We start from the raw sequence: 26,146 nt of genomic DNA on the forward strand, positions 1-26,146 counted from the left end.
CTTGTGATGATTAACTTTGCAAAATACAGAAAACCAGATTTTTGTTGAGTTGCCTTCCTATTGAAGTTGGGGGAAGGAGAACACAAAAATGCTTTGATCTCCAGCTGCTACCTTGTGTCCTGTTGCCAAGTAGAAACTAATTTGTCAAACACTTATTATCCTGAGCACGAGTAGGGGCTTTGGATATGAGCAGAGGAGAAGAGGAGAGTACTGTTAAATACAGTCCAGTCATAGGGACTTCAGGAAGCAGCTGATGCTTTTCTACATGTGCCTAGGCAGCAGACTGCATGTGTCGATGCCAAAATGAATGCTGACATTTGAAATCGTAAGTGTATCCCCCCAAGCGTGTATTCATGCACAAACAGTGGTCTGACCTTTGCTTAGCTCCCAGTGCACAGTGGTTCACAGTGAAGGGAGAAGCTTTCTTTTGAACTTGCCACGAAGCATTTATCACTGGTCTGTGTGCGGTTAGCACGCGCTCTTGGGGGCAGGGTGAGTTACAGTTCTAAGGATCATCCCGCTGAGCTGCTGCTGGATGGTTTGGCGGTCATTTCGCTTCTGCCACTGCTTTCCAGTAGTGTTTCAATAACTTGGGTAGCCTGTGTTCGTGGGGGTCTTGTTGGGGTCAAAGGAATCAATCTCAAGGTGACTGGAAAATAAAAAAACGTATTTGCAGTTTGTTAGCATAGGAAGGATTCTTTCTCACTCGTTTAGGAGGAGTAACTCCCGGCTAACTGAGGCCTCAGAGTCTGGGTGAGCTTTGAAGTATGCGTTGCAGAGAGGGAGAAGGTTAGGGATGTGTTCGATTCGCTGACATTTAGGTGTCTTTTCACTTAAAGCACCAATAATCATTAGCACTAAATTGCTATTTAGTACATCTTGTGGAGCAAACACTATCATCCTTGCTGTAGAATTCAGAGAACCCAGGGTATACCCAATCCGTAGTAGATGGAGATAAATATCTCTGTTTTCTGCAATGTGAGTGTTGCTGATCTCCCAGTAGACAAGGGGGGAGGATATGAGCTATTGCAAAAAGCCTGATTGGACAGCGATGGGCTGACGTACTGAAGTAAGTCTGACTGAAAAAGGGCTTGAAGTCCATAAGCTGGTATCCTTGTTCAAGCCCAGATGAAGCTACACAAGAATTAAATGCAGTGTACTGAGGGAGACTTGTGAGAGGAAAACCGTATTTCTGCCTTACTGTTTGTGGTTCTGCACTGGGTTTCAGGGGTGGCTTTTAGAAGCTGTCTAGTTAGTTCTTTCTTTAACTCCTTTCCAGGTTTGGGGAATTCTGCCTGGTGCATCTCTTGCTGAAGAGGAATCCAGTAATGTTCTCCCAACACTTCATTGAGTGCATCTTCCATTTCAATAGCTATGAGAAACATGAGAAGTACAACAAGTTCCCCCAGAGTGAGCGGTCAGTTGAGCAAATTTGTATCCCCTTACCACTAAGCGATGGGTTTTCTGGTCGTGCAGTTTTGGGTTGCAGCAAAGCTTTCCTGGCGCTTTATATAGTGTTTTCAATGGGGAGGGTGGTTTTAAATTAAGCTAGGGGAGGTGGTATTAAATTAAGAGTGTTCTGCTGTCCCTGTGGCACTTTTGGGAGGAGTTCTGTAATTGGTGGGAGTGTGTGATATCCTGACTGGTTTGTAGGTCTTGGAGGTGGCATTCAAATTCTCCTTGCAGATTTAAAGTCTTGTTATTTCTGCAAGTTTGTGTCATGTGGCTTGGTCCCTGTAAAGTATCTTCCTCTACCGCAGGGCGAAGAATCTCTTTTCTCTGAGGGGAAAAGATAACAAAGAAAAAAGGATGCATATCTACAAGTTCCTGCTAGACCACTTTACAGATGAGCAGAGGTTCAGCATTACAACAAAAATTAGCCACAGTATTCTAGGTAGGAGGTCTCTCTTTAACGAAATAAGATAACGAATCTGGCAAACAACTGGTGTTTATATAAAACCATTAGGCGCTCAATCCAGCAATGATATCTTCCTGTCTTTAGTGGCACTGCTGTTCCCAGTAGAATACTCTCTTATTTCTCCCCTGCCTGTTCCAGCATGCTTTGTGGATAAGGTACTTCCACTGGACCTGGAAGCCAGTGAGTTGCTGTCGGATACATTTGCCATCCTTAGTTGCAAAGAAATCAAGTTATCAACTATGAGATCGAAACCCGAAGAAGACATGCAGCCTGATGAAGATGAAATGGCAATGGCCAATGTGGTTATGCAGGCAGCACAAAAAAAGCTCATCTCACAGGTGAATGGCGCTTGGTCTGGTATGGAAAGAGGGCTGGTCACTGTGGTGGGAGAAATGTGATAGAGAAGCTTGTGCAAAAATTGCCAAGGACATGCTGTGCCCATATGCCGTTGCTCGGGCTCTGTCTGTAGGACCCTTCTGACTTGAGGGCACCCGTGGAAGCACTGTGTGTTGATTTGCTAAGGAGAAATAACTCTTTTCACTTAGGCCATTCATCCAACAACAGAGTGACAACTTTACTGAGTCTTCTAAGTGTTCATGCTTTGTTCAAAGGTTCAAAAGAAAAACTTCATAGAAAACATCATCCCAATAATCACTTCACTGAAGTCTTTGATGGAGCAGAAGAGGATCCCAGCTCTCAGGGACCTCATGAACTATCTGCGGGTAAGTGGAAGTGTTCTTTTTTTTTTCTCTCTTAAGTTAATGTGTTAGATGTGTGACCAGTAGTGGAATGAACAGCCTTCTTAGAAGGAAATTTAGAAGGCATGCGATGTTGTGACACTGACACTGTGTTAAATGATGTAGGAGGCGGAGGGATTCTAGATATGGATCTCACAGTGTGTTACATGTGAGTCTTCTCACTGGGATGTGGGCAGAAAGCTTGAATGGTGGAAAGCTTTTTCATGTTCCGAAGTACGAATTGGAATTGAAACTCTTAGTCTGTTAGAAACATCTCTGGTGTACCAACTGGTATTTCCTTTTGCACTTAAACAGCTGTGATCTGAATGGAGGCATGAATCAGCAGTCAGGAGAGTTTTTTTTTTTAAAAAAGTTTAAATGTTCCTTATTGTTCCAGGAAATGATGCAAGATTACCGAAATGAAATCAAAGACTTCTTCGCTGTGGACAAGCAGCTGGCAGCTGAGCTGGAGTATGACATGAAGAAATACGAAGAGCAGCTGGCAAGGGAGAAGGAATCTGACCAAGACCAGGTCTCGGCAGCGCAGGCGGAGGTTGTTGGTGCCATTTACTCCGTACAGGTACTGTCTCCTCTACTAAAGTTTATGCCACAAATAATTCCCAGAGCTTGTACCTCTGTGGACCTTCTTACAGAACGCTTAACGGGATGGTTAATGTAATGTCATCTCAGCTCTTCGTGCTTGCTGACAGAAGCTTTGGTTTCAGAGTCATTAAACAGGTTTAAAAAACCAACAATAGAACCAAACGGGCATTAGCCAAAGAGGAGCAGCAAAGAATTAATTTAAATATAATTCAGCCTAAAGGGAAGGCCAAGTCTAATTTGCCACTGGCTGTGTTAACATCCTGTATTACTCTCTGTTCCCAGAGTGAAAATATTACAAGTTAATATTTAGCTGGATTTCTGGCCACTTTGAGTTTCAGGCTGATTCATACCAGAACAGTTCTGCATCTGTTTGGAGTTGATGACAGTCCTTTACTTGGCTCTTAAAATTTTCCTCTTGGTGGGTGTTACGGAGATAGTGCCTCTAATTCCCATACACCTACTTTTGCTGTACAGATGCTTTCATCAGACCTGAGATGATTCAGCTGCGTCATATTTAAGACCCAAATTATCGTTACTCTGTGTGACAGCTTTGTGAAGTGATGGTCTTTCTGATGCTTCAGTGTCTGACTGCAAAATATGGCACTTCAATGCAGCCTTATTTTCAGGCCTTGCCCTCTGAAAGTGAGGCCCCTCCGTTAAGAGGATAAACAGGTCACAAAGAGAAGGGTTCATTTTGCCTGACTTCAGATATGTACAGGGTGGAAACATACATCTATGCTAGTCATGCAAATCCTCTTAAAGTCAATGTAAAGAAATAAAAATGTGCTGGGATAAATTGTCCTGTAGTATTTTAGGTACCTACCTTAAGATGAGATGACTTTTGTCCTAAAAGTACCTTTTCTCTCTCTGATTCCAAAGGGTGCCCATATGTAGACCTCTAAACTAGGACGTCCATACCATATCAAATGTTACTTTTTGCTTCCTGTTAAAATTTTGGTCAATAAATTCTTTCTCTCTGGCACCCTCTTTACGTCCATCACACAAAAGACACTTCTCAGTCACACGGAACTTATGGCTAGGTGTCTCGTGCCTAGGTTTTCTACGCTTGTATCCGTTGTTAGACACATGGTCTTTCCTCCTCTTTTCTGTAGCAACCCCCGTCTTTGGAGACAGCTGTACCTTCTAGTGGCTGGAATAATAACGCTCAGTCTCCCGTTACTGGGAGACAGTCCTCGCCGTCTGGATCACATCTCTCCTCTGTGTCTTCTGAGTTTACTACACCTCAAGCTGATGTGCTGAAACTGCCATTACTTAGTCGCAGGTATGGATTTCTGTTTATATTAAAGGTTATGATATTTTGCAGGGCTGTTGCTTTGCTTATCCACTCCTTGCTTAGTGGTATGAAGGCTACCAATATTTCACCAGTCTTCTCTCTTGCATTTGATGTCTGAGATCGTAAGTAATTGGGAGGAGATAGGACTCTCCCTCATCACATGCATCTCATCTGGTCTTGAAGAAAGAAATCACTTCAGTGTTTCTGTGGTGTCTTTTTGTCCTGTAGGCCAGTGTCCTTGAGCACACTTGCCATCCTGAATTCAGCCAGGAAAGCGATGGAGGCTAGAAGCAAGCAACGCAGTAAGAGTGTTGGAGAAAATTTATCGACTGTATCTTTTCCGTCAAGCACAACTGGCAGCAAGCAAGGTAGGCAGCTTGCTGCAAGCAGATACACAATGGAATAGATCTAACTGATGCAACTTAATTGTTAGACCTTTGATGTCTCTGAGTGAACACTTTTCTGTTCTTGATTATTTCCTTGTTATTTCTAGGATCCTTTCAAAGCCTGAATCAACAGTCTACAGGAGCGAACATTTCTGTGGTGGGCCGTGCAATCAGCACACCAGAACGTAAGTAACCCAAAGGAGTCCTTTCCAAATTGGGCTGAACACTCATTCTCTGAGGCGTGGAGCAATGCGTGGCCCCACTATAGAGCAGAGAGAATCAGTCAGTGTTAACTGATTATTTATCTAAATGGCAGTAGTAAATAAAAACCATTCTGAAAGTGAAGGTCTTGGATGAGCGATGTACGTAGGAAAGGACAATCCAATATGGTCCCCATTTATGTGTCACAGGGTATTACAGTTTTGAGTCAGTGCAGGTGAGCATCTACTTCTGGCTGCTGAAGTAACAGAACCATTGCCCTTTCTTCCTTCATCAGCTTTGGGGTGCTGAGGAGGCGTATCGTCCTGGTTCCTTAATAGCGTGCGTTGACTGGGGTTTGCAGGATTCTTTTGCTTTGAGATGCTCGCTGTTTTTAAATCCAGAAGCACAGCTTAGCGCTTTAAACTGACCTACAGAACCCTGCTGCAGAGGGAAGTCCTCAAGGTCCAGTCCCTTCCAGCTCTAAGGCAGGGGGTTCTTGCTCTCTAAACAAAGGGTCCCAGGTGAGGTAGGACCTGCTTCTGTTACCAAAGCAGGCGGTGGGCTGTGGCAATTGTGAGAAATGGAAGAGATTGTTCAAGTGAGATTAATAACCTGCACCGTCATTTCTGAGAGTGTGTGCTGTACTCTTAAGAAAAAGTCAACTGTGTATTGGAGAAGGAATGATTTGTTTTCCTGCTCTGCTGTGGAAATTAAAGTAGAAATACATAGGAGGAGTCTCTAATACACAAGTTAAGAGAATCTGCTGTGCTTATGTCCACGGCAGCTGAATTACCATCTCGCAAAACCTGACCTTCAGAAGTTACGTTTTATTGGAATGCTTTCTGACAGTCTTGGAGCGTTATGCAGTGTCCCTTTCTGCAAGCACAAAAGAGTTATAGTAGAACACAAATAGAGCTGAGTTTCAGCAGTAGATTTCCTTCCTTTATGTCAATTCACTGCTAAACTCCTTTAGGGCATCTCCACTGTAGTGTGGACTGTGCATGTGATTAACTCCTTCTCTGCTCAGGAGAAAGCTCCAGTTCAGCTGGGAGTATAGGTGAGTGTCTGACAGGTCAGGTCACGTTAGGCAGTTGTGAATCTTTTTTGTTCTACAAGCACATGTATATGACTGCACTATTTGCCCAAATCTGACCTGCATGCACACAGGAGAGCCAACTGCATGTGGCCAAAAAGGCAGTCAGCTGTGCAGCTGTCTGCAAACACCTGACATCCACAAGCAGGCAGAAGCAAACCAACGGTAGCGATGCGCATCCACTGGAAAATCCGATCTTTCTCCTCCCTGTATGCTCTGCTCTTTGGCTGAAGTTGTCTGTCTCAGTGTTTCTCTTTGCTATCTGAGCAGCAAGCAGTGATCTTTGTGCAGAAAATTGGAGGGTATGTTTTTGGAGAACAGAAATCGTTAAGTGCTGTATCTCTGTCTGGAAGCTTGCACTGCTGTTTCTCTTAAGCACCATATGGTGAAGAAAGAGGGAGAATGTTAATCTGCAATGGTACTGAGGCTGAATTCCTGCTTTGCTTCGAGGCAGCATCTGCCCTTCAATGGGGAGACAAACTGTACGGAACAGTATCATCGCTTCAGTTGCTGTGTGTGTTGAGCCACCTGCATGGTGGTGCTGGGTCTTTCAAGATGATAGACAATCAAAAAAAATGTTTTTTTCTTTCTCTGGTATGTCATTCTGAAACTCTTAGAGATGCAGTTCTTAAATAATTTTGTACATGGGAAGTTAAGAACAATGGTCTCTCTTCTGTCTTATTCAACTGTTCTGCCTGTCAGTCGGTCCCTGCTTTTTGGGCCTCCTCATCTCTCCTGCTCTTTACTTTGCGAATGGCTAAGTGGGTCTGGGCAAGTGTAGTTTGCTTCATTGTAGTGCATAAGCACATGTAAAGGTAGCCCTTTTGATTGCATAGGAAGCCTTACTTGATGATGGTTCTCTGCCCTTTCTTTGTTTCTGTCTTTTCACATAAACTTCTCATTAGCCAAGCTAGCTTCTTAAGGCACGCTGCACAAAGCCGAAATGCTTGCAAGTCAGTCTTGAGAGATTCAGAGGCTAGCTAAGCCATAGAAAATTGGGCTTCCACTACATGCTTCGGTGACTCCCTTTCAGGACAGGGAAAGAGTTTGAGAGTAAACGCAGTCAGTCTTTAGAGAGAAGCAGAGTTTCCATCTCCTGCCCTATAAGGCACTTTCTACCTTAATTCCTTGTGAAAGGTTCTGGGAAACATGAACATAAAGCAGAAAGTTGAGTAAAGAAAAATCTGAGTGCTCTGACATCTCTCCTGAGATAAATGACAGGAAAAAGACAGCTGACAACTATGGGCTATTCAGGCAAGCTAAATTCCTCCTAGTTTCCCTGTCAAGTGATTCCTCTAGCCTCGCTGCAAGCAGTTCCTCACAGAAGGGCTGTTTAGGTACTTTGTCAGTCTTCAAGGGCATCATGCTCTGCCTTGACTAGATAAACCAACTGATCTGAATGTGATTCTAAGGTGAGTGCTAACAGGAACCTGCGCTGTGGCCTCGGGTAAATTTATTCCATCAGCAAAGCATGAGGTGGTATAGTTGTTGTGGAAGATGGCTAAGCTTCGGTGGAAGTTGTGGATCTCTTACCTAGTTAGGGAAGGAATGTGCACGACTGAGGTCCCATATTTAAACTTAATTTCCATTCCTCCATGTACAAGGAAAGCTGTAAGTGAGGTACGTAACTGATGTGCACAGATGGCTCGTCAAGTTCAATGCATAGTTTTGATGCTGGACAAAAGACGCTGGGGTCTGCTGGGCTCTAATGAACTGGGCATGTTCATTCCGTCACACTTAAGTGTTGTGCTGCAGCACGTCTTGCCTCCTGGCTGTATCACAAGCTGACTGCTAATATGTGTTTTTTCTTTCAGAGACCATTAACGACTTGACTTTCGGTGCGGGGGTCAGTTACATCAGCTTGACGCACACACCCGGTTCGGCTACAGGCGAGTTATCTTTGTGATTCTAACCTGAGGGGGCAAAAACCCAAATGATCAAATCTGTGGCATTTTTTAAAATATGAAAATATATGCATTATTTGCAGAGAGGAAGGAGGCTGAGGACCAGCCAAGAGATGTTATCTGTTTGACATCACCGGAGAAACCGTAAGTTCAACTCGGGTCTGAAACAGCAGTCACAGTAAGAAAGGCTAGTAGAGTACTTTAAAAAATAAATGGTCGCTCTGCTTCCTTCTTCTAGACCATCCCTGCCCCGGGAGTGGAAAGTAGAATCTCCAGCAATGAAAAAAAGCAAGCAACATGTCCCGCTGAGACGGTCCCAGCGGAGAACTCCTCTGAAACCAGACAACCAGTCCTTTCAATGAACCCTTGTACAGAATCCTCATCATGTTGTCTGAAATCTATCCCTTTTCTCTGTGATTTATAAATCACTGTGGACACATGTCTTTCCTTCCTTCCATATCTATTTTTATTCGTTTTTTACATGAAATTCTGGAGTATGGACTTGCAAAGCTTGCATTAACGCACGTATATGTAATAAGCTGCTGCTCGCTGGAGTGCTAAAAAGCTCCAGTACAAAAAGGCGGCTTTCTGTTCCCTCACAGGATGTATAATTTGTCCATTTGGAAAAGTAAGAGCATAGTGCTGCCATGAGCTTAGCAATGAATGTGTTTATCACAGCTTGCAGGGAAGTGAGTGGCTCAGCTTATTCACTTGATGCCACGTTGTCCCTATTGATGATACACTATAGTTGCTTTAATTTTAACAAAGGTAGAACAGCTTGTCACTGCCACACCCCTAAATCTGGTAATTGCACTCTACCGCAGGTCTTATTTGTTGTGCAAACTCCTCTGTGTATGAACAACGTCAGTGTTTGCTTTTAAATGGAATATTTCCATTTGTGAACTATGTTATTTCCAAATATTAAAATTTTATGAAAATAAATGGTTAGAGAATTAATTCCACCCACAAATTCTCCCCTCTCCTTGATCTGACAGAGAAATTATTTTTTTTCCTATAGATTTCTACAACCTCAAAGGCTCTTCCACTACGTCGCTGGTATCTTAGGCACTCAGTTCAATTAGTGTTGGACCCAGCAGCTTTTAAATATAGACTCTGATTTGACTGAAAGCAGGATATGAGTATCTATCACTGAAATCAAGGTTGGTAAGTCATATGCATAGCTTTCTGTGCTCTGTCCAGGAAACTTGTTTATAATGAATGTGCTGTGCAAATGCTGGAATCCTGACTGTCCCTGAGGTTCTCTGATGCCATGTGAACCTAACTGAAGTTTTTCAGTTGCTAAATTTTATTACAGAGCTGTTGTCCTAGATTTCATTGAAACTTGAAAATGGCGTCTTTTATTCATGCTGGTTTGCCTTGTTCCAGCGGGAACAACATCAGTGGAGTAAGCTTTTCCACTAGAGTAGAAACAAAGAGGCTGAGCATACTTTTGCCCCAGCCTTTCCAGAGGCCCTTGGCTCCTGCACTGGCATCTCAGCATTCACCCTCACTCTCCCTATTCTAAGAACAGAGAAACCTTCATGTGGGGTTAAACTTTACTCTCGAAATCAAAATAGAAACCTGGGTACAGGAGATAAATGGAATGGCTTTGGCTTAAGCCATGGCAAATTATGGTCAAATCCATTCTTTTTGTTCCTTCTCTCCTGCCTTAAAATATTATTTAACCACCTTCCATTATTTGACTGAACTGAAAACAGAGGCTTCCATTAATGTGACTCTTCAAATAAAAAAAAAAAAGGGGGGGGGAGGGAGAAAGAAAAAACACAGGAATACTTTATAGCTTGGTATTTATGTAAAACATTCTTGGTAAAGTTAAACATAATACATTAGTACAAACCTGAATATTATTCACAATGATACAGTCAGGTCTCATGAGCTGCGTTAGGGGATCATCTCCCCTCCTCTCGTTAGAGATGCCACTGTCACATTTTAGAACTGAAAAATAGTCTTGATTCTTAGCTTACAGGCTTTTCACATGAAGGCTGCCTTCAGCTCATGGTGAGACTGTAGATTGTACTCCCATGGTGCCCAGAGCTACCCTGAATCAAACCTTTTCCTTCTCTCCCTTATTATAGGTATCTTAAAAGCAGCATTAAAAAAAAAGGAGTAGTGGATATACAGAAGGTGCAAAGGAATGTTACACTCACTACTGTCATGATGATTAGAGGCAGCGTGCAGACAGTAAACAATACTGTGTGGCTTGTTTGAAGAGCATGTCTTAAGAAGGTAATCATAACTCAGTTGCAAGGTAGCAGTGGTGATGTCCCAGTTACAGAGAGAATATTATGGTTATGGCTCCCCTGTCTTTTTACTTTCATTAGCAAAAGAAAAAGCGGTAACGCTAGTTTTTAGGCAAAACAAATGCAGCAATGGCATGTCCAGCGAGGCCCCTAGGAAATAGTAACTATTTGGTGAAAAGTTCAAAGCAGATTAATGCGGAACACTAAAAAATAACACTGACAGTCCAAATTGTCAAGTATTCAAAATACTGTATACAAGAAAAGTTAAGACAACTCCATTCATATCGGAAATACAAGAACGCTAAATTATGCTACATTAAAAAAAAAAAATTACTAAACCACAGCACAGTTCTAGTGTTGCATCCACATCTTGCAGTTTTACAGTACCCAGTGCTGTTCAACACTATCAACGCATATGTTTCTGGGAAACAAGGGATTCCAATTATTCCCTTTAAAGCTACGAGAAATAGATTTTTGTTTTCTGTTTTTTTTTTATTATTATTATCTAGAGAAAAGTTGCAATTGACACTACAAAAGTGCTTTTATATTGAGCTTTTGCTTTCCTAACACCAGAAACAGTTGCCTTTGCTATGCAGTCTGAACCTGTAAAGTTGGCATAGCTGTCACAAACTGTGTTAGTGCTTTAGCAAACATTAGGGGGTAGCAAATATAAAGTCACTCTGTCACCTTGTCAGAACTGAATCCAAAAAGCCATCCCTGGATGTTTCTTGCAACAACAAAAACAAAGTGTTGGTCACTTGCAAGAAAGGTATTTTTTATATATATAAAAAAGTTGATAGCTCCTGCCATAAATTTACAAAAACTATCCCTGAGTGACTCTGCTCTGTGTCTTGTAAGACCTCTTGTGACAAGGAAATTGCTGAAGCTAGCTTAAGAGGAAAGAGATGCTGTTCCACCTGCAGTTTTGTATTACACTTTGCAATAATACTGATATGCTCTGACAGTGCCATACTATAGCAACATTTGAGCTCCTCTCTGTAGCTTAAAAAGTAAAAAAATAGCTACATTACTTAAACCCTGCTGGCATCACATATTTACACTTTAAATAGAAATGTTACCTTTTCTGAAGTAATCAAAATATATCTTTGCAAAAAATTTAGAATGTGGGATTTTACAAAATAAATGGAGACGGTAAAAAACTTGAAGACATCTCAGTACCTTTTCTGGGAATCTTAGCCCATGAAAGTATTTGGCTTTAATTTTCCTGAAAGGGATGTCTTAGCACTAGGTTCTCTACCTCCACTGTAAGCCTCTTTAAAACACCAAAAGACGCAAGAGGCAAGCCTGCTTTGTGCAGATTAGAATTAGGGGTTACCTGCGTGCAATGAGTTTCTATAAAGCAGAGAACAGAATCAGTCTTTCTGGACTGATGCTGCCCATATCAGGTTTCATGTTAAGAGGAGTATAGAGAGTTGACAAAAGGGCTGTGACCATTAGTTGCATTTACCACTTCAGTATCTGCCACTGTAAACTAGATACCCATTCTGCACCTGAGCAGTTAGAGTCAAAAGCGTAAGACAATCACAGACGTGTGATTCGGCAGCAAGCTGCTGAGAGAGACTCCCCTTTGCATGGATAAACCTTATTCTTTGAAGCCTTTCTATTGCCATATCAGCACCCTTTTTGTCTACCAGGTTGAGATATGCATTTAGTTAAAGCTGCTTCCCTGGCTGGTTGAACATTGTGGCTGTTTCCCTGCAGCACAAATAGAAGGCAGTTCCACAAACCTCCACAGCAGTCTCTTGAGCAGTATTAAAACTCTTACTCCATGGAGAGGTTTAGGTGATCCTGTCAGTATCTCCAGAGGCAGGGGAGATGCAGGTTGGGCAGTGAGGAGTTACTTTAAACTTTGGCAAAGGAAAAAAAAAGATATACAGATAGCTAGCTATCAAGTTCTTGTGTGTTCCAAACTCTTCCAAGCGCACTTAATTCATCTTTTGCTCTTGCGTTGAGTTCCTGGAGGAGGTATTTTCACACTTGCTTTTGCTGGTTTGCAATATTCTTTTGGCATCTTATATGACAAATGAAGATTTGTGTCTGAAGTCACCCTGCAATAAAACAGTTGTGGATGTTGGAAGGATCTAATGACTTTCCAGGCACCTCTTTGTTCCTACTACCCCCAACTGGAATATGCCCTTGAAAGGTAAATCCTATCCATATAACTTTGAGCATTCTGTCTAGGTAGCACTCGCTTCTAGCTGGTAAGGAGGGGGAGGTACCAGTCAGGTGCTCCTTTGTCTCTTCACATATGTCCTCCTCACATACCAAGACATAGCAGTGGACGTTCTGATTCCCTCTTCAGTATCTCTGCTAATAGAGAGAGGCTTTTTTTGATCTTAAGCTTAGTGAGCTATTCAAATCCCAAAATGCAAATTCTCTTATAAAAGCATCATGGCCTGCCCACTTAATCCAATGAAACTCATCCTAAGGGGGTCAAGTCATGAGATAACTGAGACAGAGCAGAGCTGCATTTGATAGCTCTTGGCATCAGTCACTTAGGACAACTTAAACTGCTCATCTTTTCTAAGGAAATGACTCAGCCTTTACCCTTCTGTTTTCTCTCTGTTCTACATCCTTGCTTCTGAGAAGTGCCCACTCTAAGAAAGACTACATTCCCTAAAAAAAGCTAGTAGTCCTTTGCCTCTCCTACATAAAGAGATGTTAAATGCAAATCATTTGTTACCTCATCATCTGTTCGGATATAGTTAACACCATCAGGTTTTGCTGGAGTCTTGTAGCTGAAATAAAGAAAAAGATCTCATTTCTGGGACAAGAAGACTAGATTTTCAGAGGGGAGATGAAAGAAGAGAATATAGGAAGAGCAGTCTGATGAAAAGAAAGCAGAGAGAAATCGAGCTCATTGCTCAAATGCTAGGTCTGTGCATTTCCTACCATTCATCATGACAGGGAATTTTTTGAAGTCCCTATAAGAGCCCTTGAGCACAGGGGAAAAAGTTTGCTATATATTTCCACAAATACTAAGCCTGTGTCTGCAGTAATTCTGCAAAGACTTCAACCAATACTTTTCTTGCTTGTCCTACTCTGGTCCCTATGCAGTACCTTCCTGTGTGCCTCTAGCATTGTTTCTTGTGGCAATTACAAAGTCCATTTTAAACCTTCACTGCCAGATGCCTTCAGCATTCTGCCTGCTATAAGGAAGCACTACTTGTTTGCAGTCACATAGGAATCTAGAAATTACATATGACTGAAGTCCAGCATATGCCAACCCTCAGTCATATGCAGATAGAGTATTTGGAGTTTTTTCTGAAAAAAAGGATTAGACTTCTGATGAAATACAATATTTAACATAGACAAATCTATCTGGTGAGAATGCTAGTTTTACATATGTTATTTCTTCTACAGATTCTGTAAGGATATCAAGGCTTGTTTCTGATCCATGGAGAAACTGTCACCTTAAATCCTAATACTGTTGTTTTAACATTCTAGTGCATATTCTATGATGCTTATTTTTAATCCCAGTCACAACTAGTGAGATTTTCTGCAGAGAGGTTACTCTTCCACATGTATTTTCTATGCCTGTCCTAATGCTTTGAGCTGATTACACAATGCGCTCTGCTCATTAAATCGTAGACCTCTGTATGCCAACAGCACATAACCTATTGGACAAACACTCGTTTGCACGTAATTGTGCTCTCCCGCAAAGTATGAGCATATTAGATATAGCTCTTACTCCTCTGTCTGGTCTTGGCAGCAACCACAAGAGGAGCCACACCAAAATTCTCCCTTAGGCACATAAGCCTTCAGCATAGTGCAGTGTTTACAGTGGGGAACTGGATAGTTCAAGAATTGGGTTGGCCTATAGTCTTTGGTAAGGGACTAATAAGAAATATGTTCGAGTCATGCATTCAAATACATTTTGGCCATGAATTTCTGGCCCCCTTCAGACCACTTCATGCTAGGTGAGGGCACAGGGACATGTAGAAGAACACTCTGAATCCCAGCTTACCTTTCCCCAGTCTCTTTACTGTTTGCAAAGAAGCCCCTTCTGTAGGCACAACAGATACCAAAAGTGATGAGCACCAAAACCGCAAGGACCACCAGGACTCCACCAACTATCCCACCAATATTGAGGTCATCTGGCAAAAAGAGAGCATCAACCGGTATTTTTTTAAGGCAGCTGCAGTATCCTAGCCTAACACACACTAAAACTATACCTCTTGACTATTCTAAACAAACACCAAGAATTCATAAGGATCTGGTCAGTGCCTGATTCACTCCACTCAAGAAGGACTTGGACTCCTTCCAGAGCAGAGAGAGCTTCTGTTCTGGCCTAACAGAAGAGGGAAGACTAAAATCTTTCTCCTCTCTTTTTCTGTGTGTACCAGGTCTGGTCGCATTCCATTCCCTGTTTGTTTGTTTGTTTGAGACAAAACTGTTCATGAATCTGAACAGTGTTTTAATGTTTCCCTCAATTTTTAGATTGCTTTTTTTCTTCCTCTCATCTCTGGCTTCCTCTTGTTCTTTTAAAAGGGATATTTCAGCAATAGGGACCGACTGTACTGGTGTTAGGAAACTCAGATCCGTAACACACCTAATGGCAACTTTATTATTTTATAAATCCAGAAAAGTAAGCAAAAATTCCCTCTATACAATTACTTAGTATTCTTAAAGATCGTCTGTGTTCTTCCTTGGACAGTTAGGGTATCATTGTATGCAGTATCTAGATATTAAAATGCACTTGGAATCTCTCCGCTGTAGATAGTGGATACCAAGTGCATACCAAGGGTGCCTGTTGACTCAGTATAACCAGCTTTTAGTGAGGTCATCTTTCCAGACTTTGCTATCTCATTTTCAAGTTTTTCTCATCTGATGCTATTCAGCTTTGAAAATGCCTTGCAGAAGCCTGGTGTTGATACTCTCCTGGAAGAGAACTAGTCTTTGGGGCTATGAGAAAGCTGGGAAGACTGAATGCTCTGGGATGTCCCCCTTCTTGCCCTACAGTGATGATAATATATTAATGACGATCCATTAATCAACATTGCCAAAAAGTATGCAGAGCCACTCACAGACTTCCATCTCCTGCTCCTCGCACTTGGCAAAACCCGCATCATTTGTTGCTATGCAGGAGTAACGGCCTGTGTCGCCTTTGTGCACAGCATGGAAAACCTGATGAGGAGAAAAGGGGAAACAGAACGTGAGAGACAGAAGGCACTGTGAGGGCATAAGCATGTGAGAAAGCAGGGCCAGAGCTGCCTCAGGGACTCACAAGGAAAAAATATTTTAGACAGGGGATTCTTTGCTTCTGAGACCTGGCAGTACTGGAGCATAAAGGCGGAATTCTTACTGCACAGCTCTCCATTCCCCAGGCATTACAGTGAGCTGTGAGACACTTTCCCTTGAGAAGACAGCCACCATGGGAGGAATATAAACTGAAGGTTCCCTCTGTAGAGAGCATTTAGCAACTAGGGGCGGGGGTGTATGAGACACAGAAAGAAAAGTGGGATTTGGAAGCCATTTCTCTGTCTTCCTAAAATGGCAAGTGACACTGGCAGTGCCTCAAAACCAAACTGCTAGGGTCATATGTTTTTCTATCATATTAATCTTTCCTGTCCCAAAGTCACCCAGATCCTAGAACACCTAACCTTCTTCAAATTATTCCCTCCTTGCATGCCATGCAATGCAAAGTGAAATAATCTTTTTTCTTTTAGAAGCAACTCTAAAAATCAACCTGTCCAGCAACACAAGTCTTGATTATATCTGTAAGGGCATTACCAGAGTGCCAGTGGTGGGATTAAGGGTGTAGGAGGAATTCTGGAATTTGGCATTCGATCTCATCTCTGGTGATAAAGGCTCACTGTTGCGGTACCAGCTGTAAGTGGACTTTGGGTAACCTTCATTCTCGTGGCAGTGAAGGGAGGCTGTCTTACCAACAGGTACAGCTTTAGGCACTATGCATCTAGGAGTCACAGGTTTCACTGTGGGAAAGACAAAAAACACGTGAATCATACTGGTGAGTGGAACTAAATAATTTCTGACATACATTCTAAACCGTCTGTGCTACAAAGGCACCAAAACTTTCAGCTTTTCCAGCTGGCTTTAAACAAGTTCCAGAGTCTGTTGAGTCTGTGCTGATTGCCACTGTTTCAACTCTGGAGAGACCCACAGCAACTTTCACTAGCCAGCAGTGCCTGCAGAGGTATCTGGGCCTGAGGCAGTACCTTGGACTGTAAGTTGGATATTTATCTCATCTATGGTTTTAGTATCAGAAGGTGCTGCCACTTCACAGCGGTATGTGGCAGTGTCCATCCGGGTGGTGTTTTTAATCACCAGTGATGTCCGGCTCAGAATTTCTGCACGAGCTGCAAAGTCTCCTGATAAAGAAGAAAGAGAGAGAAAAATTTGCAGGTAGTCATACAGGCTAACTTTAGGCATCTGACTTAGTGGCTGAGTTTGGGCTCCTTCTGGAGTCAACAGAACCACCTGAAAGGAACTTCGTGCTCTTAAGTTAAGAGCCTCCCTCTCTATAGTGACAACAAAGGAAACCAACGCTGCTAACCATGGAAAAGGATGAACTGGAAAGCACCACCCCGATGCTCAAAAACTGTGGCAAAATCTGACTTTTGTGACAGCCTCAGGTCTTGTCTCCTCTGGAAGATTCATTTGGATGTGGCTGTTGGTCCCATTTAAAGTGTGACCACTATAATAGTAATACCACTGTGACAGTGATTCCAGCTGGAGCCAAGCCCTACCAGCAGTCCTGTGTTTGAGTTTCACTGTCAAGCCAAAGAAAGAGTCTGCTTCTCATCAAATGCTCCCAGGATGCTGCAAAGACAGGCAAGTCCAGACAGATGCTTCCGAAGTGCTGGGGGAGCTCTCAGATTTTGTATGGAAGGACAGGAAGGGCCCACATGTGGTCCTGAGAGCCCAAACACCCAGCGTCCATGCGAGGACCAACAGGTGCTGGAGAAAGGAAGCTGCAGCATTTGCAAAGAAGTATTTCCTGCACAGGATCTCGTTCCAGCTCTTTGTGGCTCCCTACATTGAAGTGTCAATTATGACCCCCCAGAGGGCAAGGAACATTCTGCTCTCTGTCCATCTTGCACTTTGATTTCTGAGCTCTAATTCCAGAAAAAAGCAGACAGACAGACAGAGATCTTGTCTTTTACAGAGCTGGCCGCTCTCAGTCTTGTTTCTAAAGCAGGAAGAGCAAAAGAACAATGAATCTTCATACCCTGCATTTTATTGTCGAAAAATACATAAGAGGTTTCGCCATCTCGGATTTTCTTCCACTCAATTCTGGGATCTGGTGTTACAGTGGATTTAATGATGCAGGACAGCTCAACACCTAGCAGCAGGAAAAAAAGAAAATACAGATTAATAGGAAGCAGCTGTATTTTTGCTCTGCTTTGAGCAGTCTTGCACACTGTTTTATTAGGAGACGCTGCCCACAAAGCAAGGCCTCCTCTTTCATCTGCCTCACAAACAGAAACACTGCTGCGTTCCAGGAGCTATTGGGGAAGATGGATTTTGACCAGCAAAAATAACAGCCATGCAGATATCAACTATGGAGAGAAACGAACACCCTGTTCTCTGCAGGCTCTAACGCGTGGCAAACAAGACCATATGACTGGGTGAGTCCACAGCACTGTCTTACTGCTAATCAGAGCGTACAGTGTGAATCAGGGCCACAGAATCTCCCTGGGTGCTGTCTGGCAGTGTACTCAGCAATGCCTTATTCTCCTATCTGACCGGGGAGTCGTGCTGCCTGCGGATAACAAACCCAGCCCCCTTGGAAGTAGGCACTGTCATCTCCATTCTACAGAAGAGGCCACGGCAGCAGCGTTGAGAGGTGGCTTACCCAGCATCACGCTGCAGGTCTGTAATAGGGCCAAGATAAAATATACATTTCCCAACCCTCTCTTCACTGTATTAATTGCAATGTGACTGCCTTTCCTCCATTTGGGATCCAGTTCAAAAAAGCACTTAGGCAGACACCTTGCTGTGCCAATGACTTTCATGGGACTCCAATAAACCATATCAATCGAGCGCTTTACTAAACAGGGAGAGACAAAGACATGTTAAGCGCTTTTCTGAATCTCAAACACTCAGTTCTCCTGCCTCACCCAAGAAACCAGATACCCTGAGCAACATGCAAATTTTTTCTCATTTGCTTGGAGTGATGCAAATCTCCGGGCAGAGGGCAGCGCAGCGATTGTGCTCCGGAGCCAGCGGCCCTGCAGCACTCACTCTGGAATTCCTGCACCACAGGCTTGGTGTTGCTGGATGTCAGCTCCACAGCCAAGAGTCTGCAGCCTGGAAAAACAAACAGAAGGTAATAAGAAATAGCACAGCTCATAAGTCACCCAGCTAGAAACATACTGCCTGCTGAGAAATCTTCTCAGCCAGCTACGAGGACTAACTTCCCTAGATGAAAGCTATTCCTGGCTACTAATGCCGTCCAGCAGGCCTAAGTTTATTTAGATGTGGTGGAAATACAGGAAAATGCAATAGTTAGAAGTAGCAATTAAAGAGGAGGAGTACCATAACGGCAGAAAGACAGTGCCAGCACAAGACATTTCCTGCGCCTTATGCTTATTTAGATTGTGACGGAATTCTCACTCTGATAATCCAGGACTGAACACATTATTTTCCAAATTAATGTGATGATCAGGGAAAGACAGGAAGTAGAGCAATCTCAAGAGCTCCAGTCAGTTCCAAGAAGGTAAAATGTGCCAGGTCTCTAACATACACTGATTATATCTTTAAGTACTCTTAGACACAGTGTAGAAATGTAAAATGTGGGGTTAGTAACTCATGAAAGGCCCGGGTTTCAAGAGAAAACGGAGGAGTACAGCTCTTTGGGTAGAGTCCCAACCCAACTGATACTGGGACAGATTTCCTCGTGCCATCAAACAGACAGGATTTTCTTGGAGACAGCATTCAGCGTCACTCGGTGTTCAGCCTAACTCTGCTCCCATAAGGATAAGTGGAAGCTGCGCTTCCTTCAATGGAAGCACTAAAAGGCCAGCACTAAAAGCTCAGTCATGCAACACTGCAAGGCATCCTTATACCGTAATGTTTCCCTTTACTGTCCTTCTTGTTCTGAACTCCAAAATGTTCCCAACTAGTACAGCCATATCCCCCCTTTTATTTCATTCTTGGAAAAGCTGCCTTCCATGTCTTTTCTGCTGTGCTTTTCAGCTGAGCAGGTACCAACCACCTTCATGCACTACCGCATACACATGCATACAGATACCTCTCCTGAGGGAACAGGCAGGCAGCTTCCAGTGTGCTGCACTCGGGAGAAAGAGAACCAGACAGCAGAGGCAAGCCATGCCTTCATCATAGAAAATACTCTGGAGCTGGGTGTTTGATTCTTGCAAAGCCTGTTACCTCTCAGTCAGACCATGGTGTTCTGCAAAACATGGGCCGCACCAAAGTCCTGTCTTACAGGAGGGAGGATACCTGCTATAATCAGTGCCAGATAATCAGCTACACTGGTACATCATGCGCCCGCCCATATGCAACTTTGCTATTAAGAACCCAACCAGAAGTTCATTGAAAGCTAGGAACCACTGACTTCTGTGTGCATTAGATCAAAGAGCAAGGTAAAGATGATGGAAACTAATGCCTCAGTGACACGAGAACAAATGCACATAAGGGTTAAGTCACAACAAACCTGAATAAAAAGCAGAAAAGGCAGCTGAAGGGAGATGTGGAGAAAAAAAGGATCACCATCACGACAGTCATTTTGTAATTCCTGTGTGCTGACACTCAGAGTGGAAAGCTTTCGGACAAAAAAAATCTGTGACAATGCAGGGGCAACATTTCTGTGATGGAGTGGATCAGATAACGTAACAGAGCAAGGCAGCACTCCGAGAAATACCCAAGAGCTGCAGAATCACTCCCACTGAAAACTCAAATTTTAGGTGCCTTGAACACATAAAATCCTTTCAGCTGCCTGCAAATGCTGATCACTCATTATTGCTGATATTTTCCTCAGTGCCTTGGCTTTCAGTGCTTATGCCCCAAAGACCACTGGAGAGAGCTGGAGTCTGGCAAGGTTTAGAAGCTGTCTTTGGGTACAAAATAATTTTTACTCACATAAGATGCAAACGGTGATGCAAAACAATAGAGTGCCCAGCCAAAACTGCTCCCAGCAGGGCCTGTCCACCCCTCCCCCTTTCGCATTTGGAGACATTCATGCAGTATTTAGGAGAAATCCAATACTGAACTAAGATGACAGTGCTCTGGACTGTAATGTAGCTACTGGGGAGAAACTTATCTGAGCTGAAGGGAGTAACAGGGCAGCGCAGTGAGCAGTTTGCTTTCAGTCTGCTTATGCTTTACTCGGGAGAGTCAGGAGAATGCCATTTTCAGAGCTGGCTCTCAGCAGGTCAAAGAGGGTGCTCCAGTCTTGGTTTGTCTCAACCAGGACGTGATCTTAGCAGCCACAAGTGATTCGTTCAGCTCTGGTACGAAGCAAAGCAGAGTTCATTTTCATCAGGCCTGCTGCTTTCAGACTTACCCCTTGAAAAGAGGTAGCTGTGCCACAAGGCACTAACACATTCCGTTCCCTTTGGTTATTCGTTGATCTTTTCAGGTGTTCCATCTAAACTATCACATGGCAAACCTGGGGCTGTGATCCTTGCTTTCCTCTCCCATGAGTATAAACAGATCTCCCTAATCCCAGCAAAACCCCAGAGAATTAGAAGTAGCTAGTCAAAAGAAGACAAGAAACGGGCTTAGGAAAATCCTTCTGAAATCTGCTGACGTGTTTTCAACAGTGCTCTAGGGCCTTCCACACAAAGAAGTCATTTGATTGCTTCTGCAGTGAGATTCCTGCTTCTGGAACTGACAGAGCTCTCCTTAAGGACCCCGGCCTGAGCACTCAGCTTAAGTGTGGAGACCCTGATTTGCCTCCTGACTGGGACAGGTGGCTCTGGTGATATCTTTGGCCCAGTTTTTAAGAGGAAGGAAGTTGTAGGTCCTCCTCTCTTCTGAGACAGCACTCTCCTTCATCAAAGAACTGCATCACAACACCAGTTCTACAAATGATTGCTTTCTCTTAAGACCTGAAGTAGCAGATGACAGTGGAGACTTGCAGTGCTGCAGAAGACAGCTTGCACGGCATTTATCTGGTCTGTACTAACATATATTGTAAGTCTTTCTTTTGCAAATGCTAGAGAAAGATGGGGAGGGAGAGGGACACTATAAAGATTCCTTTTTTTCCTTACAGGAAACTTGGTAACACCAGTTACTTTTTTATTCTGCATTCTTGTTTATGACAAGAGATCCTTTTTCAGAAAAATAATGTCCAGTCAAGTAGGTAGCATGGTGACAGGCCTACTGAAATACATCTACAGCTACTATATCAGTTCAGTGAAAGATGAAGATAGTAATATCAATGATGTATTAGTCTGAAGGAGTTAGCACTCTAGAGGGATTCACTCCAGGACAGTGGGACTCCATCAAGCTCTGACCCCATTTGTTTCTCAGAAATTACTCACAGCAGGATCTTTCCCACCCATTAAACACAAGAGACTTAGGTCTATCCCTCAGGCACAAAGCACAGTGACAACAGATTTTAGGCAGAAGCTGAGTCCTTGGAGACTGTGAGAGAGGCTCTTATATTACTACATATATTGACTGTGGGTAGAGATCATGGTGGCTGCTTAAATCCCTGCTAAACCAGATTTGGTTTTTCCTGTGTGTGGCACAAAAACAGTGCAAATGGCATGTTAGAAAGAACAAGAAGACCGCAGCTATGCAGGGGCAAAACAAGACAAAAATCCTAAGTGACCACAAAGATGGTAAAGCAGGAGCAGAACAACTCTTTACTTCTTCTTAGCCCTTCTTTGGGGAATTCCCTCTTCATCAGTCTCCAGGGGGCTGGAGAAATCTGCACAAAGCCAACACTTCCCAGCTGTTTTCAGTCTCCTGTTCAAGGAGCGGGGCGATCTGTGCTATGTCATATTTCATTGCTGTTGACAAGCACCGGTTCTTTGGTGGCTGTACTATTGGTTGCTTTGTTTTGTGTGTTAAACCGTCATTAGTGGTAACTGTCATCCTTTAAAAAAAATGTATACAAAATATGTTCTTTTAGGCCTCTTTCAGCTTAGTGCAAAGAAACGGCAAAGGTTTTGTGTTATGTAAATCTCACTTCAAGGGCCTCAGCAGCGTGGGTTTGTGGACCAGCCTCGCATAGACACGCATCCCTTTCCAGGGCAGCACACGTGCCACAACAGACGCACCTTAATACCTACCAGATCTGTATGTACTGTAGGCTCAGCCACGCATACGTTTGAATCCCAAATGCCATCAGTTCTCTAATATAGAATCCGGGACAAGGCAATGAAGTCTATAGCATATTCTTATGGCACTTGCTCTAGCTAGAGAGATCCAGCCCATGCTTGTTACTGTGACTCATGTTATCTGAATCATTTTAAAATGCTGCATTGAAAGTACAGAAGAAAGAAAATAGCAGCTTTTCTAAACAACTAGAATGTGCTAAAACTCCTATCCCCGTTTTTATTGGGTTTAACGTAAAGCCTGACCTTCCATCTCCTTTCATCCTGATCTTTTTTCTGTTTAAAAATTCTAGGCAGAAGTAAGAGGAGGTAAAATGTTCGTGAAGTATTATGTGCAAGGTAAAAAGGATGACCGGCAACAAATTCAAATTAGTTGCTGCCAGTAGTCTATGCTGCAGTATAGGAAAGACTCTGACGCTTCTTTGCTGATATTTTAGTTGTCTGATACAGTAATTTTAGATAATGCACAGTTTGGCAGAAGCAGTACAAAACCACGTAACTGTATTTAAACAACTACCCACTAAAGCAACAAAAATATGCCTTGCTTGAGGTGTCCATCATCATTACGCTGTTGCTTGATTTGAAATTCAAAATGCGTCTAAGCCACATGGGAATGCTGCTATAAACCACATACCTTATTAAGCATCTTTGCTTTCTGGATGGTTACTTTGTGCAGCAGGAGTACTGCTGAGTGAGAGCAAGTGATATACTGTTAGGTGTTGGAAACATGTTAGCCAAACACTCTGCATGTCAACACATTTATGACTGCCAGTTTGGAGATGCCCCTACAGCATCCATCCTCAGTACTGTGAGCTGGAGTGAAAGAAATGGTGACAAGGGCGGTACAGCAGAGACATCAGAGTAGCAGGCATAAGAGGAACACCGTCGCTAAGGGCAGCCCAGCTGACCCCAAGACTGTCCCTACCTGAGATGTGTTGTGCATATGGAATAGGAAGGAAGATAACTGTTAAATTTGTGAGAAACCTCCGGAGGGAGAGTGGCGGAAGCCACACAGTGCTGTCTGCTGGACTAGATAAGACGAGGAGGAGTAAGGCTGGGTTTCTGTCCTTGGCTCATTTTGAAGAAATCACTGTAAGCCCTAACTTTTCAAAACCTTTTGCACCTCTAAATATCAATCCCTTTGTCTCTTAGTGCTTCAGTTTCAGAGGATCATCTCCATTTTTCAGACACAACTGCCTTTATTAAAGGCCTGGGGCCCAAGGTAGAGAATACTGTTTAGGTGAAGCATAACAGCTTAAGCAGGTTTGCTGCCTTTCTCACACTTCTGGCGTAGTTCAGGTTCTGGTCAGATGGGGCTGTCCACAGAGAAGTTCAGGCACTGCACAGGAAGATTGTCCTTATACTTCGTGTGGTCGTTGGCCTCTTAGTACCGTGTAACAGTAAGTATAGTGTCAGTTGCGCTGGAGTGACCAAGGGACCTCACTACAACTTGTTAATGTTTGTGAGTTATACCTACAGCATGTTCAAAGCACAGAGAGAGTATGGATCTCTGATCCCCTCCAGCAGCTCCAGGATTCTCCTTCTGCTTCCAAGTAAGGATATTGGACAGCAGTTCAATTATAGATTAAGGTCTTCCAGGCTTTTTGTGTTCCTCTCTATCCCCAGTGCATCTCATTCAGGTTCCACAATGCAACTTGTGCCAGTGTAGACAAGGTGGTGTAGGACAGGCAACATGACATAGGAATAAGAAGCTGAAAACTGCCTAACCTTGACTCTGGTAATTTTTATTTATTTATTTATTTATTTATTTATTTTTGTGTCCAGCTGTCCTTTGGCTGAAGATTTTGGAATAGCTTAGGGGAGTTGCATGTACTTCAGAGATGCAAGGACTGCATTTCTAAAGGGTGTGTAAATGTGCAACATTTGCTACTGAATTTCAGTGGGAATTAGGCATCCTATTTATTCTCATATGCATTTTCAGGTGTCTCAGTACCTTTGTAAGTGACAACTCCTGTAGGTATGTTTGAAAAAGCCCAGCCTAAATGCATAAATGCAGTCAGTAGGATTTTGTTTTGTAGTTCTGCAAGTCTTAACTTTGAACTCTTGCCTCCAGCCCAAGAGGAGCTGGCTGTTTATTTGGTCTGGCATCCAAGTGGCAGGTTAAAAGCCCCTTCAAGCTGATTCGAGGGAGCAAGGAGACGGATTGTCCGTTCAAGTGACCAGAAGGACTTGCATGCCTTTCTCATGTTCCAGCTTTCTGTGGCGCCTCCCTGAGATCAGCAAGCCAAGCCTGACTCACGGATGGGCTGCCCTGCTAGAGAACAATGTAGATATGTAGCTAGAGATTAGGGAACAAAAGCTTAGGAGTGTCTCCGTTCAAATTAAGTAACAGATGGACCTGGTCTGTGTGGGAGCTGATAACAGTTATAAAAAGGCCATCATCAGACTGTGGCCAGCCCACCCTGGAAAACACCCCACTTAGTCATAAATCCTCTGTGCTGTTATAGCTGCTTGTGCTAATAAGACTTTATTTTTACCAGCTATCATAAAACAGCATGACTTATTTTAGATGCATGGCTTGTAAAAGGGTGCCAAATCTCTGATAGACACCTACAAACAGAGGAGATGTGCCTTCCTGGGCAGGGGACATGAAGCATAATTAACCAAGGGAAGGCAAATGCAGTATTAAAGAGCCGCGTATGGCACTTCATGTGACACTGTCTTTCGCTCTTCTCCTCCCTTAGATAGATAGGTGATGGCACTCATTTGTCATTAAATGCTGATAATGAGGGAGCCTCTGGTGATCTCAGCAGGACCAGGACCCCACAGTACAAAATTGTGTGGAAGACCACTGAGTACTTGCTTTCCTCTGGAAATGTGAGAAATCAGGCTTTTGTTCATAATTCACTCTCTTTGTGCTCACCACTAGAGAAGCCAAGGAGATGCCTGTCTGCAGATGGAGTATGTGCAGCTGTGCAGTAAACCTTAGCCTGTGAGAATGTCCCGATTTAAACCTACACCTTAAAGACCTGACTGCATTTGCTGCAGAGAAGGCCCATTAGCATCCAGGCCATGCACACAGCCTTTTTTTTTCCTTTTTTCCTTTCTGGACAGGAGAATTTACTGTTCTACCTCCTAATCAGACAGCAAAGCCATTTGTATACAGACAGCCTACGCACCCATGCTCAGTAGTGAAACAGCTTGCTAGAGAGATGCAAGGAGAGGCAGAGCCCTCTTAGATAAAAGCCTCTCTGCAGAGCAGCCTCCTTCTGCAGACAAACATTCCTCCTCTCACCCAGGCAGGGAGGGAAGTGTAGGTTTTGCCTGGTAAAGATCACACAGTGCTTTCTGATGGTTTTCCAAAGTTTTGTTTCATGATGCTGGGATGCAGCTGCAGACACATTGCCTCAAATACCCATCTGACAAGGGCTTCTGGAGCTCAGAATTTCACAATCTTTGGTTGCAGTTTTGCTCACGGCATTGCAGTGTGTTTAG

The 26,146-nt window shown here is 43.3% G+C and overlaps 2 protein-coding genes across 3 annotated transcripts in view; one reads left to right on the forward strand and one right to left on the reverse strand.

The window, feature by feature from the left end:
- The window catches only part of NCAPD3 (non-SMC condensin II complex subunit D3), a 32,525-nt gene extending 23,427 nt beyond the window's left edge, over positions 1-9,098 (forward strand). For both annotated transcript variants that reach the window (XM_064524295.1, XM_026099215.2), the window contains exons 25-35: positions 1,280-1,417; positions 1,761-1,894; positions 2,057-2,256; positions 2,530-2,640; positions 3,053-3,235; positions 4,371-4,540; positions 4,781-4,920; positions 5,046-5,123; positions 8,047-8,121; positions 8,220-8,280; positions 8,375-9,098. In XM_064524295.1, coding sequence (XP_064380365.1) covers positions 1,280-1,417; positions 1,761-1,894; positions 2,057-2,256; positions 2,530-2,640; positions 3,053-3,235; positions 4,371-4,540; positions 4,781-4,920; positions 5,046-5,123; positions 8,047-8,121; positions 8,220-8,280; positions 8,375-8,498 — 1,414 coding nt within the window. In that variant the 3' untranslated portion in view covers positions 8,499-9,098. The remainder of the gene's footprint in view (positions 1-1,279; positions 1,418-1,760; positions 1,895-2,056; positions 2,257-2,529; positions 2,641-3,052; positions 3,236-4,370; positions 4,541-4,780; positions 4,921-5,045; positions 5,124-8,046; positions 8,122-8,219; positions 8,281-8,374) is intronic.
- An 829-nt stretch (positions 9,099-9,927) lies between these two features.
- JAM3 (junctional adhesion molecule 3) overlaps positions 9,928-26,146 on the reverse strand; it is a 34,209-nt gene continuing 17,990 nt past the window's right edge. Inside the window, exons 2-9 of the mRNA XM_064524301.1 lie at positions 18,627-18,692; positions 17,611-17,724; positions 16,598-16,750; positions 16,152-16,354; positions 15,446-15,545; positions 14,386-14,515; positions 13,102-13,156; positions 9,928-12,466 (exon numbers count right to left, since the gene is read on the reverse strand). Coding sequence (XP_064380371.1) covers positions 12,431-12,466; positions 13,102-13,156; positions 14,386-14,515; positions 15,446-15,545; positions 16,152-16,354; positions 16,598-16,750; positions 17,611-17,724; positions 18,627-18,692 — 857 coding nt within the window. The 3' untranslated portion in view covers positions 9,928-12,430. The remainder of the gene's footprint in view (positions 12,467-13,101; positions 13,157-14,385; positions 14,516-15,445; positions 15,546-16,151; positions 16,355-16,597; positions 16,751-17,610; positions 17,725-18,626; positions 18,693-26,146) is intronic.

This window comes from Dromaius novaehollandiae, chromosome 21 (genome assembly GCF_036370855.1).
Source record: "Dromaius novaehollandiae isolate bDroNov1 chromosome 21, bDroNov1.hap1, whole genome shotgun sequence".
NCBI classification, from domain to species: Eukaryota; Metazoa; Chordata; class Aves; order Casuariiformes; family Dromaiidae; genus Dromaius; species Dromaius novaehollandiae.